Source organism: Sceloporus occidentalis, unplaced genomic scaffold, assembly GCF_023333645.1.
Source record: "Sceloporus occidentalis isolate IW3139 unplaced genomic scaffold, rSceOcc1.0.p SCAF_13, whole genome shotgun sequence".
NCBI classification, from domain to species: domain Eukaryota; kingdom Metazoa; phylum Chordata; class Lepidosauria; order Squamata; family Phrynosomatidae; genus Sceloporus; species Sceloporus occidentalis.
In genome coordinates, this window is record NW_028316993.1 from 6,165,324 (window position 1) to 6,182,426 (window position 17,103).

Genomic DNA, 17,103 nt, shown 5'->3' on the forward strand with positions numbered 1-17,103 from the left:
TTGGGGGATAATGGATATGCTAATGCAGAGGCAGAGGCACTGGGTCTCCCAAGGGCCAAGAGGTTTACAGCCTCTCCTTTTTCCATTTTTTGTACATCAGGTGCCTTGGGCTGAACCAATGATGTGATAGGTAAAAGATGTGCCGACTCTGAGCATGGAGAGGATCCGACTCTGACACTATTCCTTCCCTCCCCAAAGCTCCTGAGTCTGAAACACAAGCAGGAATCCAAGAGGTTAAGGGTCTCCCCACTGGGCAGGGATTCTTGGAGCTGCAGTCCAAAATAGACACCTTTCCAAGCTTTGGCCCTGTTGCCGGAAATAAATAAGGTATTGTATTGGGTTCACATTGATACAGAGTTGCCAGCTATTCCTCCAGTGGCTCTGCTCCTGTGCTTTTGCCTGACGCACAGCAAAAGTAATGTCTGGGTGTTACAGGTGGAGGAGCGAGGCCGGTTATAAAAAGTTAGCAGTACTTGCCCTGCCTATAAATGTCACGGAGAATTTAAGACGCTTCGCTCTGGACCCCACAACATACTCCAACTCCCAGAATTCCATAGCCTTGAGCCAGGGCAGTTAAAGTGGTGCCAAACCGGGTTATTTCTCCAGTGTGGACGCAATCAAGGGTGATCTTGCCAGGAGGCTGGCATTTCCTAAACTGAGTCACCACCAAACCATGCTCCTCTCCTTGAATTCAGGGTGTGAATTATGGCCCTTTGAATGCTGGTTCTTTCTTTGTTCCCATCTGATCCTCTTCAGGGCACACCTTGGGCGCATGAATTGCCCCAAGCTCTCTCACCTCATTCCTTTCTGTTATTTAAAATGCCATTTCCTGGAATCTTTTCCCCTTTCCTTTCAAGACAAGAACTCATTGCCTCCAGGAAGAAGCCAGCATTTTTGCTTAAAAATAAGGAAAGCATCATCATTCCTCCTTAAAATGGCTGAGGTCTTTTATATACCAGGAAAAGAAAATGCCATTTATGGAGCCCAAGAAGTCATACGGCAATCATAATACAGTAATAATAGAAATGCATGATTCTAGAAAAGGGACAACAGGGGTCTAGATCAGGATAACAAAACTGCATCCGGACAGGAGTTTAATTTTTAATTCAGGATAGTGTATTGATTTAATGGTCCTAAGACAGTTGTGTAGAAGAAGGAAATTCAGGAGGAAATGCAGTTGTGTTCCACCGCTTCAAAGTCTGGGAAATTTGCTTGTTTTTTGGACTGTGGCTCCCAGAATCCCCAGTTGCCATGCCGGCCGTTGGGGATTCTGGGTCTTACAGTCAAGAAGGTCAGTTTCCTAAACTCCGTCCTAAAGGGGCTAGGTAATTTTAGGGGATTCACAGTTATTCCACGGTTGTAATGACAGAGACAAATAAACGGAGATTGTTCGATTTCAGAGGACAAGTTCAGAATTTAAAATGCCCACAAACAGATTAGAGAGCTGGGCCAGAACTAACAAAATGAACTTCAACATGGATAAATGTAAAGTATTGCACTTAGGTAGAAATAATGAAATGCGCAAATATAGGATGGGGATGTCTGGCTTAAGGAGACTTATACTTATGAAAGGGATCTGGGAAGCCAAGTAGACCACAAGCTGAACATGAGTCAACAGTGCGATGCAGCAGCTAAAAAGGCCAGTGCAATTTTAGGTTATATCAATAGAAGTATAGTGTCTAGATGAAGGGAAGTCATAGTCCCACTCTGTTCTGCTTTGGTCAGGCCGCATCTGGAATAATCCTGTGTCCAGTTCTGGACACCACAATTCAAAAAGGACATTTAGGAACTGGAGCCATGTGTCCAAAGGAGGGAGACTTAAATGGTGAAGGGTCTGGAAACCATGAAGCCCTATGAGGAGAGACTCAGGGAGCTGGGGATGTTCAACCTGGAGAACAGAAGGTTAAGGGGTGATATGAGAGCCCTGTTTAAGTACTGTATTTGAAGTGTGTCACATTGAGGATGGAGCAAGCTTGTTTTCTGCTGCTCCAGAGAACAGGACCTTGAGCAATGGATGCAAGCTCCAGGAAAAGAGATTCCATTTAAACGTTAGGATGAACTTCCTGAGAGTAATTGCAGTCGGACAGTGGAATATGCTTCTGCCTTGAAGTCCCCATCTTTGGAGGTTTCCAAGCAGAGGCTGGATGCGGATGCTTGGGTTGTGTCTTTGGCAGGATGGGGTTGGAGAGGATGGCCTTTGGGGTCTCTAGAATTTGATGATTCTATGTTGTTGCTGTTGTTGTTGTTGGCCCAGAAGAGAGTCTGAACTCATCCTCTCTGCCTTTTCTCCCTGGACCAGGAGTGCCTCTTCCTCGCAACGTGGGTCTTATGGCAAGAGAATGGGAGACGCAGGTAAGGCGATCCCTTTGCGGGAAGCCACCTCAATGGGAAGTATTGCCTTACCTTCCCTTACTCCTTTTGTGTGCCACTTACTCATGGTCTCATTAACAGACAGGGAGTATTTTATGGCCTTTTGAAGAATGGGGAGAGAAAGCTGCTGGCACACCTCTCTGGAGGAGAATGCGGAAGCATTTGCTATCCATGAAAGCGGGAAGACACTATTAAACAGTCGGAAATGATCTCAGGATCCACCAGTTATTCTTTTTTTAATGATAATCTTGCCTTATCGTGTTCGATAAATAGCAAGTTTCTAGACCTCATGAGCAAAGCCCTTAGGAAAACTATTTAACTATTTATTCATTTTGGTGCTTCTGTTCCAGCCTTGGCTTTTGTGTTTGCAAAGCCACAAGTTTCTAGGCCTCCCCAGCTGAAGAAAATAAGCTCTAGACTATTCTCTAACTATTTATTTACTACAACACCATATTGTCCCTCAACTGTCTCAGTTTGGAGGGGAAGCCCAGGTTAATTTGGATGCAACATTCTCATCCTGGACTTGGAAACATTTATATTTTCAAAGCAGCTGGTTTCTAGACCTCATGGACTTGTGGCCAAAGTCCTAGGACCCTGTATTTCCATTTGTTAATTAAAATATTTCTATCCCAACCTGTCTCCAAAGATCTCAGGACAAACTAAACAAGAACTCTTCATCTTCAAACAGATGGATAATTGAAATAAAACCTGCAAGCCTATATGTATTTGATTCAAGGGTTTCATCATACTCTGCAGCCTGAGATCAATGGGCAGCTTGCAGCCAAATCAGTTTAAACCACTGAGAATTTAAAAACAATTTAAAAAAGGTAAAGATTCTAAAAATATAGAATCAATTGGAGGGGAAAAAGAATACATAGTAGTGGTTTGGGTGTTAGCGTGGGGCTCTGGAGACCAGGGTTCGAATCTAGGCTCAGCCATGAAACCTGGTGGGTTTCTCTCAGCCTCTGAGGAAGGCAATGGCAAACCGCCTATGAACAAATCATGCCAAGAAAGCCCCTTGATCGATCATAAATGACTTCAGGACACAACACACCCACATGCATAGGCTGAAACCATGCAGTCCAAAACCAGTCCATGCTAATTTATCAATCGTTGTTTTTAAAACCAAGTAAAATGAGCTTTGTCAATTCCTGCACTTTAGAGAGGGATGCATCTGCATGTGGTTGGTTGCAGAGCTGTGACTAACTGGGTATGGAGGAATCCAGTTTTGTTATTCCTCTTGAATTAATTGAGGATCAGGTTCTTTGACAGCGTTTTGTTAGACAGTAGTAGCTGTTCTTGGTACATTTCCTAATTGTCTGTGAGGTTGGGGCGCCACCTAGTGGCGGATTGTGAAAGTGACGCCTCTGAAATTGTTCCCAGTCTGCAAAAGCCAAAAGGCAGTGGGGCCATCAAAAGATTAAAATTGATTATGTATATTAATCCGTGCATACAAGATGGAATTAAGCTGTGTTATTTCTTTTTGTTAATTATTGTTTTTATTTTGTTCCTCTTATAAAATATACAGCTTAAATTCAATGGGAAGTCGAGGGCTTTCATGGCCAGCATCCATAGTTTGTTGTGGGGCTTTGGGGTCTATGTGTCCATGTTCTAGAAGGGTTTATTCCGTATGATTCGCCAGCATTTGTGGTTTTGGCATCTTCAGAGAATGCTGTCATGGAAAAGAGTGGGGTGTGTGTGTGTGTGTCTATATATATATATATATATATATATATATAGTGTGTGTGTGTGTAGTCAAAAGCTTTCATGGCTGGCATCCATAGTTTTTGTGGGCTTTTTTGGGGCTCTGTGTCCATGTTCTAGAAGTCTCCTTGACATTTCACCAGCATCTGTGGCTGGCATCTTCAGCGAATGCTGGCATGGAAGAGAGTGGGGTATATATATTGTGTGTGTTTGTGTGTGTGTGTGTGTGTATATATATATATATACACACACACACACACACACCATTATATATATATATATATATATATATTCAAAAGCTTTCATGGCCGGAATTCATAGTTTTTTGTGGGTTTTTCGGGCTCTGTGGCCATGTTCTAGAAGAGCTTATTGCTGATGTTTTGCCAGCATCTGTGGCTGGCATTTTCAGAGGATGCTGGCATGGAAGAGAGTTGGATATATATATAGATACCTTGGTTGGGAGGAAGTGATTTCCATGTTAATCTGGGTGTTGTTCTGTTGTTGAATGGCAAGATCTGGGTATTGTTCTGTTGTTGAATGGCAAGGCCTCCAAGTGGGAGGATATGCAAAGAGGATTAGTGTCTGTTTAATTAGTGATCCATTGTCTTTTTTGGGGGGGGGGACCCTGACCCTTATTGGTTTTCACTTGTATTTTTCTGGGTTTTCATTTTGGTGTTTTTCAGACTATGAGCCACACTTTGCTAACTTTAAGGGTTCCTTCTTTCCTGTCGAAGCTGTCCAGGTGTTTGTGGATTTCAATGGCTTCCCTGCACATGCTGACCTGATAGTTGTTGGCACGGTCCAGAATGTCAGTGTTATCAAACAGTACTTTATGGCCAGGGTGGTTTAATACATGTTCTGACTTATAAAATGCTTTTTCCAGCTGACCCAGTCTGCGGTGTCTCAAGAACTCCAACCATCGCCCAGGACAAAAAAAGAAAAGCACAATAAAAACCCTGGTAGACTGAACAAAACAGATCTGTGAACTCCACATCTTGGAAGATAAATTGAAGCACCTGGATTGGGCTGTACAGGCGAATGGTTATTCCAGCTCAGACATCAGAAGCGCTACCAGAGGAGTGAAGACAAGCAACCACCAAAAGGGAAGGTATTTTTAACCATACATCAAAGGGGTCACAGACAGAATAGGGAAACTGGTGAGGAAACACAATCTCCAAACGATCTACAAGAAAATCCAGCAAATGCTGTGCTCAGTGAAGGACAGGAGATACCCTTTCACGGTCACAGGAGTTGACCACATGCGGTGCATCTGCAGACAGGTCCACATAGGGACCACCAAACGCAGGGTCCGAACACGAATCAAGGAACATGAGAGACACTGCAAACTGGGTCAGCTGGAAAAATCAGCAATAGTGGAACACGTTATAAACCACCCTGGGCATAAAATGCTGTTCGGTAACTGCTTGAAAGATGAAGTAGTGAGTGGTGACCCAAACCCATCATCCACTGCTTCTCAGAGACTAACTGGGAAAAAGGAGTTGCAGCCTCCTGAGGAAGGAGACCAAGATTAGGAAGACTTAGGCTGCAACTCCTTTCAGTCTCCAAAGTGCTAAAAGAGCCCTTTTTCTTTAAATGCAGCATACCTCGGCCTCGGTTCTTTGCTCTCAGCCACATTTTGTGGCCACATTTGGGCATATTCCCTTATCCCACTAAATCCTTTCCTTGTTCCTATGGAGCGCCCTTTCCTGCTTTCGGTCTCCACAAGGCTCCAAAGAGTCTAATTCCTTGCTCCAGGGTGACCTCCTGTGGCTCCATTTGCACTCTACAGCCTCCTGAATTTTGCAGATCCAAAAAAGATGACTAACTGGGAGAAAGAAGTTTTGGCCAAAGCTTCCACAACTTAGTCTACTTCCTCAGATTGGTCTTCTTCACTCCCTGCATCTGAGGAAGTAGACCCAGTCTTCAAAAGCTCAGGCTGCAACTTCCTTCGCCCAGTTAGTCTCAAAGGAGCTGCAAGGCCCCTTTGCATCCTGGCATCTTCCAGACCAACAGGGCAATGTCTCTTTGATGTGGGCTTTCCAGCCTTCAGCCCAGTGGTCTCATGTGGAGAGAAAGGGGTGGACGCTCAGCTATTCCGGGTTGGAGGGCATGGTTTTAACCACTAGACCACCCCACCCCTCCTTCCCCCATTCAGAACAGGGAGCTCCCACTCCTGACCTCAACTGCCTGCGACTTCCAGGGTCAGAAACTGTGAGCTTTAAGGGGAGAAGAAAATCTGATTTTTAAATTTTATTTTTTTAAAAAAGCCCTTTAGCTAGCTTAAAGCAAAGGGGGAATCTTTCCCAGCTGTAACTTGAACTCACGACCTCTTGGAGCTTCACAAAGAAGCCTTGGAATCTGGACATTAACAATTCTCATTCGATTTCTAGGAATCCTTGCCGTGGAAAAAGCCAACAAGTGAGCTTCCCCTCTCCCCCCCTCCCCAGTCTGGGAAACTTCCTTCTAAAATTGTGAGGGGGGGGGGGATGGCTCCTCTAGGTGGAGCTGGGACTACAAATCCCATTATGCTGCACCATTGGGACCCAGCTGGCTAAGGGTGACAGGAGCAGGTATTTTAAAAGAGTTCCCTATTGGAGCCCTGAAGGCTGGAAAGGAAAACAAAAGCCTCGAGTGTCCTGAGTGGGGATACTGGGAGGTGCAGTCCAAGCCCTTCCCTTACCCTAGCTTTGCTGAGAACCTTTTACTCCAAAAGGCAAATAGGCATCTACTCAAACCACATGGGAGAAGTGGTTTGGACTAGGGGGCCTTTGAGGCATTGTTTATCATACTGGGGTGCGATGTATCCCCGCATGACAGAAGGGGTTTGGACGAGGTGGCCTTTGACTAGGCGTGCTTTATCATACTGGGGTGCTATGTATCACCACGTGACAGAAAGGGTTTGGGCTAAGGGGCCTTTGAGGCATCCTTTATCATACTGGGGTGCATGTTTCCAGGGGAACGATAAAATGGGACAGACTTGGGCCCAGCATCCCTGCCCAGCCGTTGCCTAGCAACCTAGAAAGACTCCTGAGGAAGCCGAACTCTGGGTCAGTGCATGTTTCTGGAGGGACCATAAAGCAGGATGGACTTGGGCCCAGCTTCCTCTGCCCAACCGTTGCCTGGCAACCTAGAAAGTGTCCTAAGGATGCGGAACTCTGGGGAGATGCATGATGCCAGGGGGAGGATAAAGCAGGACGGACATGTTTCAGGTGGGACAATAAAGCAGGACGGACTTGGGCCCAGCTTCCTCTACCCAGTCGTTGCCTGGCAACCTAGAATGTGCCCTAAGGACGCGGAACTGTGAAGAGGTGCATGTTTCCAGGGGAACTATAAAGTGGGATGGACATGTTTCCGGGGGGACGATAAAGCTGGATGGACTTGGGCCCAGCTTCCTCTGCCCAGCCATTGCCTAGCAACCTAGAAAGCGCCCTAAGGAAGTGGAACTCTTTGGAGGTGCATGTTTCCAGGGGGAGGATAAAGCGGGACGGACATGTTTCCGGTCAGAAGATAAAGCGGGGCAGACTTGAGCCCAGCTTCCTCCGCCCAGCCGTTTCCTGGTAACCTACAATGCGCCCTAAGGACACGGAAATGTGTAGAGGGGCATGTTTCCAGGGGGACGAGAAAGCAGGATGGGCATGTTTCTAGGGGGACGAGAAAGCGGGACGGATATGTTTCCAGGGGGACCGGACTTAATTCCAGCTTCCTCCGCCCAGCTGTTGCCTAGCAACCTGCAATGCACCCTAAGGACACAGAACTCTGTGGAGGTGCATGTTTCCAGGGGGAGGATAAAGCGGGACGGACATGTTTCCGGGGCGACAAGAAAGTGGGACGGATATGTTTCTGGGGGGGACGGTAAAGCAGGATGGACTTAATTCCAGCTTCCGCCGCCCAGCCATTGCCTAGCAACTGACAATGCGCCCTAAGGATGCAGAACTGTGTAGAGGTGCATGTTTCCCGGGGAAGAGAAAGCGGGACGGACATGTTTCCGGGGGGACGATAGAGGGGGATGGACTTGGGACCAGCTTCTGCCGCCCAGCTGTTGCCTAGCAACTGACAATGTGCCCTAAGGACATGGAACTCTGTGGAGGTGCATGTTTCTGGGGAGACGATAAAGCGAGAAGGACATGTTTCCAGGGGGACGATAAAGCAGGACGGACTTAGTGCCAGCTTCCTCCGCCCAGCCATTGCCTAGTAACCTACAATGCGCCCTAAGGACGCGGAACTGTGTAGAGGTGCACGTTTCCAGGGGAAGAGAAAGCGGGACAGACATGTTTCCGGGTGGACGATAGAGAGGAACGGACTTGGGACCAGCTTCTGCCACCCAGCCGTTGCCTAGCAACCGGCAAAGCACCCTAAGGACACGGAACTCTGTAGAGGTGCATGTTTCTGGGGAGACGATAAAGCGAGACGGACATGTTTCCAGGGGGACGATAAAGCAGGATGGACTTAATTCCCGCTTCCTCCGCCCAGCCGTTGCCTAGTAACCTACAATGCGCCCTAAGGACGTGGAACTGTGTAGAGGTGCACGTTTCCGGGGAAGAGACAGGAGGACGGACATGTTTCCGGAGGGACGATAGAGAGGGATGGACTAAGGACCAGCTTCCGCTACCCAGCCGTTGCCTAGTAACCTACAGTGCGCCCTAAGGACGCGGAACTGTGTAGATGTGCACGTTTCCGGGGGAAGAGAAAGTGGGACGGACATGTTTCCGGGGGGACGATAGAGAGGGATGGACTTAATTCCAGCTTCCTCCGCCCAGCCGTTGCCTAGTAACCGACAATGTGCCCTAAGGTCGCGGAACTGTGTAGAGTTCATGTTTCCGGGGGAAGAGAAAGCGGGACGGACATGTTTTCGGGGGGACGATAGAGAGGGATGGACTTAGGACCAGCTTCCGCCGCCCAGCCGTTGCCTAGTAACCTACAATGCGCCCTAAGGATGCGGAACTGTGTAGAGGTGCATGTTTCCGGGGGTACGATAAAGCGGGACGGACTTGTTTCCGTGAGGAGGATAAAGCGGGACGGACTTAATTCCAGCTTCCTCCGGTCAGCCGTTGCCTAGCAACCTAGAAGGAAGTGTGATGACGTCCCCGTGCTGACGCTCTAGCCATCCGCTCTCGGAGAGCTGGCCATCCGAGTCGCATTTCCTAGAGCGTATCCCTGTGACGCTCTAGCCTTTCCCTGCCTCTGTGGTAGGCCCTCTGAGATAATCTCCTAGAACGTCGCCATGCTGACGCTCTAGCCATGCGCTCTCGGAGGGCCGGCCCTCTAAGATGGTTTTCCTAGAACGTCTGCAAGGCGACTCTCTAGCCATCAGCTCTCAGAGGGCCGGCCCTCTAAGATTGCTTTCCTAGACCGTCTCCAAGGCGACGCTCTAGCCTTCCCCACTCATTGGCAGGCCCTCTGAGATCTTCCCTCCTAGACCGTCTCCGTGAGGGCGCTCTGGGCCTCTGCACTCGGAGGGCCGTCCATTTCACAGCTAGGAGCTCCGGTGCGCCCTCCTGTGGCGAGACTGAGGCATGACGACCTGAAGAGACATAAAAGGCGCCTTTTTAAAGGCGAGGCGGGAAAGAAGAAAATGGCAGCTGTATTTCATGCTTCTCTTGAAAGAGAACTTGTATTTTCTTGTATTTTTTCATATTTAAATAAGCTCTATCCTCAGTATTTTTTTAATTTAATATTAATTTTCATTTATATCTCAGTTTTCACTTTCTTTAAATTCTTAGCCATTTTATTGTATTTTTTTAATTTCTGTTCTTTTTTTATGTCTGATTTTATTTCATTTTTATTTTTCCCCAAATTATTTTTCCTTTATATTTCCTTATATTTTATAAACAAACAGTAATTTAAAAGCTAGCCCTTTTTTGAAAGGAATTCATATTTCACTTAAAAAGAAAAATAAATAAATAAATGGTAGAAACAAATAAAAAGAAATAAAAAATTACCAAACATTAAAAATAACGTGTAATGAAAAAATAAAATTCATAAATAAAATTAAAGAAATAAAAGAAAATTAAGGAATTAATTTGTAATGAAATAATGCAAACCTGTTTTTAAAACAAATAAAAAGCAATGTAAAATGAAATGAATATTTCGGGGGTTTGGGGGAGAATTGGGGGGCTTTTGTTTCCTTTCTTCGTTGTCCTAATTTCTCTTTTCCCGCCGAAGGAACGAATGGAGGCAGCCGTGAAGAAAAGAGGAGTTTCTAGAAGGTGGAAGAAACAACCTCCATGAAGGAGGGAAGTAGCTCTTTCTTTGTTTTTAAGCCTTATCTCCCTTTAGTTTATTCCGTACCTCTTCCTTTGGGAACGTACAGAGTGCCTTCTGGAGGCCAGGAGGAGCCTCCCAAAAGGACCTTTCTCCCGAGAAAAAGGAGGAAGGTGGGAATGCAAGCAGTGGAGAGGCGCTGAGGTTTTTGCAGGGAGAGAAGGGCAAGGCAGTGGGAATAATAGCAACAGCAATAGCGAGCACGTTTCCGTACCGCTCCTCAGCGCACTCAGGCGCTCCACTTCTTAAGCGCTTAATAAGGGTTAAGAACTAAGGGCCCAAACAGAGAGGCCAAAATAAAGCTGCTCAGGATCACTGTTTAAGAGGCCAGGAGCTGCGCCAAAGCTGCGCTGCACTTCTTAGGACTGGAGCATGGCTTTGGCGTGGCTTCTGGACTCTTAGGACACATGCAGCACTGAAACAGCATACCTCCAAAGTGACCCGAAACAGCTTTATCTTGGCCAGTCTGTTCAGGTCCTAAGCCTACAACCCTGCAAGGTGGCAGGAGAATATCAGTTATGTCAGGCTTCAGGCAGAGGATGGGTCCAGCCCCAGGGGCCAAGATTTCGCCCATCCCTCTGCCTCCACCGTGACTTTCGAGGAGGCAGAGAGTGGCATTCCTCGCCTTCCATAGTCCTCAGCGCAAGCTCTGGGTCTGGGGAAAAGCCCAGCCCTTTTTAGCCACAAGAATAGGGAATTCACAATCCATAATTAAGGAGCATCTAATCCAGATAATTCAACTCCTGCAAACTCATACTCAAAGTCAAGAGATCCCTTTTATAGAGAGCACTGGGCCGAGGGCTGGAAAGCCCACATCGAAGAGACATTGCCCTGTTGGTTTGGAAGATGCCAGGATGCAAAGGGGCCTCACAGCTCCTTTGAGACTAATAGGGCGAAGGAAGTTGCAGCCTGAGCTTTTGAAGATTGGGTCCACTTCCTCAGGTGCAGGGAGGGAAGAAGACCAATCTGAGGAAGTAGACTAAGTTGCGGAAGCTTTGGCCAAAACTTCTTTCTCCCAGTTAATCATTTTTATTTGGAGCTGCAAACCTTAGGAGGCTGTAGTGCACAAATGGAGCCACAGGAGGGAACCAAAGAGCAAGGAATGAGGCGCTTTATTGGCTCAAAGCCCCTTAGGCTGTAGTGCGCCAATGCAGCCACAGGGGGCTCCAGAGAGTCAGGAATGAGAGATTCAAAGCCCAGTAGGCTGCAGTGCAGTATTTCCCAAACTTTAGTCCTCCAGGTGTTTGGGACACCAGCTCCCAGGAGCCCCAGTCAGCTTAGCCAACTCTCAGGAGTCCTGGGAGATGAAGTCCAAAACATCCAGAGGACCAGAGCTTGGGAAACACTGCTGTAGTGTGAAAATGGGAGATTTCTGGCTTGATCTGCTCCAGGGCCCATTGGTTTGTCTTTTTGGCTGTCCAAGGGATCCTTAGCACTTTTCTCCAGCCCCACATTTCAAATGAGTCGCTTTTCCGCCTCTCCTCCTCCTTAACCCTCCAGCTCTCGCACCCATCCATGGCAACAGGGAATACAATGGCTTGGACGATTCTAACTTTTGCGCTCAGTCGTGTATCCTTGCATTTTAGGATCTTCTCTAGTTCTTTCATAGCGGCTTTCCCCATTCTTAATCTCCTTCTGATTTCCTGGCTGCAGTCTCCATTTCTATCCATGCCTGATGCCAGGTATGGGATTCTTTTAGGGCCACCTATAGAAAAGACTCTGGTCTACCCACTACCTCCCGCCTTGAGACTCGGAGATGGGTTTCAACCACTCTTTGTGCAAATAAACTCAAGAGGCGAGTCTCACGGGAGGAGGAGGAAAAGCATTTCTGCTCCATTGACCAAGGGGATTGCCCTGACAGTAATCCTTTCTTTTCTCCTCTAATCCTTCCCAGAAAGGGCTTCAGGAAGCAGCCCAAAGCACCGCTGGAAAGCGTTTGTCTTGCTGGAGAAACCGCACAGGTAGTGCTGGCCCTGGCTTGCAAAGGCTGGCATGGCGAAGGTCTTCCTGGCCTTGGGTCTGGTCCTCTTCCTCGCCTCTCTGGGGGCCGTTTTCTGCCCAGGTGAGCCGACAGGTGAGCCGGGGGCCAGGGGGTACAAGGGGCCCCAAAAGGACCCCACCGGAGAAGGAGATGGCAGGGGCTGGCCATTGGCAGATTCTGGCATATTCCGCCATACGATGCCAGTATATTATTATTCTATTATGTAAAAATATAGCTTTGCTCTGGTGCCACAACCAACTATAGTTCCCAGAATTCCATAGCATTCAACCATGGCTGCTAAAACAGTGCCAATCCGGATTATTTCTGCAGAGCAGTTACATTCATAGTGTTAGTATTGTATTTCAGAATTATGGGCATATTGGGGTTGTGAAACACATATTACTGGAATTCAAAGATATAGCCATGTTAGTCTGAAGAATCGGAATGCAGAGAGATCTTGTAGCGCCTTTGAGACTCGCTGAAAGAAGTTGGCGGCATGAGTTGCCAACTTCTTTCAGTGAGTCTCAAAGGTGCTACAGGATCTCTCTGCAACTGAATCCATAGCACTGCAATTGTGTTTTAGAATTACAAGCATATTAGAGTTGCATAACACATATTACTGGAGTTGGAGGGAATGATGGGAAGCGCAGTGCAGGTGGTTCAAAGGGGAGATTGCTGCCCAGAACAAGAATCTGCAGATGTCTGCAGGAGGATTTTGGCGTCAGCAGGAAGACATTCCTCAGGACTTTCTCATGGGAAATGGAAAACAGAGATGGAAATGAGGGGCTGGGTGATAATGATTGGGAGGGCAGGTTTGTTTTACGTTGCCAATGAATCAAGGCAAAGCCCATTAAATTCTGGGGCGGGACATTGTTAGTTTTAGGCCGGTGTTTGTGGATGATGACAGCTCTGTCTGCAAATGTCTTCCTGCTGACGCCGACAGTTGCCGAAATAAAAGCTCTTGCAGTTTGAAATGCAGAAGGCTGGCTTTTTGAACTGTGCAGGGGAAGAGGGCAGCCCTTGACAGGCCCTGAATCCACTCTCTGGGTTTCATCTGACCATTAAAAAGTCTTTCCAAAGTGCTGTACCTTTTGGCCCTCAGAAATAGCACCTGGAGAGCTCCTTTCAAGTTCAGACTAGAGCCCAGAGTGGCTACTGGCATTGCAAAGACCAGGTCTCACAGCTCCAATAGCCCTGCAGAGGAGTTTTGCAGCCTTTCTATGTAGGTTTGGCCCCAAGTGCCTTTTTTCAGCCCAAAACGGGGGGGGGGGGGGGTGTGCCAGGACATTTGGGGGCAGGTTGAGGGGTGTCCCAAAGGCCACACTAGATCCATCAAATGACTCCCTCCATCCCTTCCTTCCTTCCTTTGACAGATGTGGGGCAAGTGTTTGGCCATCTGGGTGGAAGACTGAGCAGGTCGAAACGAAGCCCCGATGGGCACAAACCCTGCCCTTGTCCAGGTGAGTCTCTCTTGCAAAGGAAGCTCAGCCAACATTGGCATTCAGGGGGTTATTTTTTGCCTTTCAAGGAAACAAAAGCATGTGAGGAAGTAGACTTACGTCTACGAAAGCTCCTGCTGCCAACTTCTTTCTTTCAGTTAAGTCTCAAAAGTGCTACAAGATCCCTCTACAGACTGACCTCAATGCGTTTGCTTGCTTGCTCCTAAGTTTAAATGTGTGCCCAGTCTTGGGAGGGCTCAGTGACAACAGCCATCTCCATATATCTTATTGCCAATCGAATTAATGTATTTCTGATTCATGACTTCTGAGGAGGCTCAATGGCACAGGAGTCTTTTGGCAGATTAAGGGACGGGGTCTCGGCCCTTCTATCTACTCCTAGAAAAGCTGCCCTTTATAGTTACGGTGCAAAGGTGGTATGGGTCCTATACTACTTGCAAAGAACTGAAAGGCATGTGGAAAGCAAGAAATAATAATATTGATATCTTTATTCAAATGTGTATATAACACACTGGAATAAACACTTCTTTTGGGGGGGGCACTCTCAACAAATATTATTATATCCTATCTATATCATACTCCATAATAATGTTACTTTCATGCTTACTTAATATGAACCTCTTACCCTTCACTTCCATTCCTACCAACCTTTCACTCTCCTTTCACCCTTCCATTATTATTATCTTTATTATCATTATTTATATTATTTATTGGTATCCCACTCTTTGCCCAGAAAACTGGGACTCAGCGCAGCTTTACAATACTTAAAGCCAATACAATTTAAAACATAGAGAAGTGTTTTTTCTATATCATCCCTTCAGTTCTCAGGAAGCCGAAGTGTGTGTGATGAAGTATGTTTACCCAGAAGGCATGGAAGAGACGTTTTAGTAAAGATTGATAGGAAGTTTACTATGTGGAAGAAGGTATGAGCAAGTATGAAAGTTTAGAGGGAGGGAGTGAAAACGTGAGTAAATGATGAGAATAGATGGAGGAAGGGAGAAATAAAAGGAGAAGGGAGCAGGGGGAGAACATAGGAAGGGAAAATGGGAGGAAATGGAGGGGAAAAGAATAAGGAAAGAGGGGAGTAGAGAGATTATGGTATGAAGAGTGAAGAAGGGAATAGCCAGGATGGTAAGTTGGATGAAAGGGAAAATAACGATTTGGCATGCAGTTTGGCTCCTTTACATGAGTCATTTTGGCAGCCGAGAGGAACCAGGTCTGGAGGGCTCTGTTTGGGTGTCCTAGTCCTTGCAGAGGAAGGTCCCATGCCATGGGGCCTCACCCCAAGCCCTGGGGCAATCTCTCCTTCCACTACAACATACACACACACACACACACACTTGCTGATCCACTGCCATCCATCATGTTGTTTCAGGCACTCATGGACCCCAGAAACAGGAGCGCCATCGATGGGCATGCCCTTGTGACGACGTCCCCTTGTCTGTGCCAGGTAAGAAAATGGGGTGAGCTTGCGGACGATGGTGGGCAGAGGGTGGACCTGATGGAAATAGGGGCAGCCCCTGGGCAGCGCCTTTAAAGTTCAGACTGCAAAGAGGAGGAGGACAGCCAGAAGGGCAGGGCTGGGCAAGAGAGAGCACTGGTCACAGTCTTTCTCCCAGAGGCCTGCCTTCACTCGAGGTCTCAGTTGGGACTCTATTCCTGAATGCCACTCTCTCAACCTCAGAGGGAGGGGAAAGGTGAAATCTAGAAATACCGTCATGGAAATCCCAGCTGGAGGTGGCTCAAAGGGCCATGAAAACGAAGAGAACGGGAGACAATGGTCCGAAACACACTGCAGAAATAACCCAGTTTGACACTGCTTTAACTGCCCTGGCTCAGTACCAGGGAATCCTGGGAATTGTAGTTTATTGTGGAACCAGACCGCTCTGACAGAGACGGCTCGATGTCTCACAAAGCTACAGTTCCCAGGATTCCCTAGCATTCTGCCATGTGTTTTGGAGCAATATCTGTAAGGTCTCCTGACAGAGACTTAGGATTTCTTGTTCTCTGGTTGCATCTGCACTGCAGAAGTAATGCAGTTTGACACCGTTTTAACTGTCACGGCTCCATCCGGATTTGTAGTTCGATAGGGCCCCAGGGCTCTCTTGATATAAAAGGCTAAATACCTCACAGAGCTACAGATCCCATGATTCTATAACATTGAGCCATGGCAGTTAAAGTGGTGTCAAACTGCATTATCTCTGCAGTGTGGATGACGCCTTTGTCTAAGGTCTGCACCAGGCGTGGGAATCAACACATTTGGCTGAAGTCCCTGGATGTTGTTGGACTGCAGCTCCCAGCTTTCCTCACCTTCGGCTAGGCTGGCTAGGGGCTTATGGGAGTTGCAGTCCAACCACATCTGGAGATCTCTGTTGTTCCATCCTGGACTTTAAAGGGTCCCGTCATTTTTCCTCTCATTCTCTCCCTTGCAGAACAACCTCACCGCCATCATCATCATCATCATCGTGGTGGAAAAACCAAGAGGCATCTCCATCATAAGAAGAAGCAATGCCAGCGGTTCTTGAGACATTGCCACCTGAGGCAGGTCAACATCCCTCTTTAACCACCGCAAGTGAATCCATTTTTCTGTTTAAAGTCAACAATAAACCAGCTCTCGCCCCAAAAATCCTTTTGGTGTATGGGTCTGTTTCGGCCAGGAAATACTGCTAAGCCCAGAAATATTATTTGTTACTATAAACAGTATGATTCTATTTATTTCAGGGCCTGGAATGGCCCTTTCGCCCTTTTGCCAGGGATGGGCACCGAACAGAAGCGGAGGGCAGCTTTGGCCGAGGGATATATCGTCCCAAGGGCACAAGGGTCCATTGGCACAATAAGGGGACATACGCCAAGGGAGGGGCTATATTGACCCAGGGTACATGTCCCAGGGGTCCGGGGGTGCTTTGATCCAGGGCCTGAGAGGAACATTAGCCCAGGGATCCAGGGATATATTGCTTCAGGGGTACATTTTCTTAGGGGCCATGGGGTCCATGGGTCTTTTGTGGGCTGGGAGGGGGTGATAAAGAAAGGTGCAAGGGTACGTTGCCTCAGGGGCCTGCGATGTACCCCCATTGACTCAGGGGTACATTGGCCCAGGGGTGCCTTGGCAGCGGTCCTCAACCCCTGGGTTACCACCCCTTTGGGGGTCAGATGACCTTTTTGCGGGGGGTCGCCTAAGAGCATCGGAAAACACATATGTCCAATGGAACCCAGACACTGCTCCTCTATGGTTGGGGGTCACCACAACATGAGGGACAGCATTAGGAAGGTTGAGAGCCACTGGCCGAGGGGTAGACTGACCCAGAGGAACAAGGAGCCAAGGGGCACATT

General features: G+C 47.5%; 1 protein-coding gene across 5 annotated transcripts; it reads left to right on the forward strand.

The window, feature by feature from the left end:
* The first annotated feature begins 2,301 nt into the window (after positions 1–2,301).
* LOC149304718 (uncharacterized) lies at positions 2,302–16,388 on the forward strand. 5 transcript variants are annotated; one of them, XM_089479284.1, is made up of 5 exons: positions 2,302–2,352; positions 10,237–12,409; positions 13,690–13,776; positions 15,149–15,223; positions 16,206–16,388. In XM_089479284.1, exons 2-5 carry the CDS (start codon positions 12,328–12,330, stop codon positions 16,334–16,336), a joined length of 375 nt encoding a protein of 124 aa, XP_089335410.1. In that variant the 5' UTR covers positions 2,302–2,352; positions 10,237–12,327; the 3' UTR covers positions 16,337–16,388. The 5 variants fall into 5 exon arrangements, with proteins under 5 accessions (XP_089335410.1, XP_089335409.1, XP_089335411.1 ...); XM_089479283.1 differs by lacking the exon at positions 2,302–2,352 and adding an exon at positions 8,809–9,025; XM_089479285.1 differs by lacking the exon at positions 2,302–2,352 and adding an exon at positions 9,214–9,260.
* The last annotated feature ends 715 nt before the right edge of the window (positions 16,389–17,103 follow it).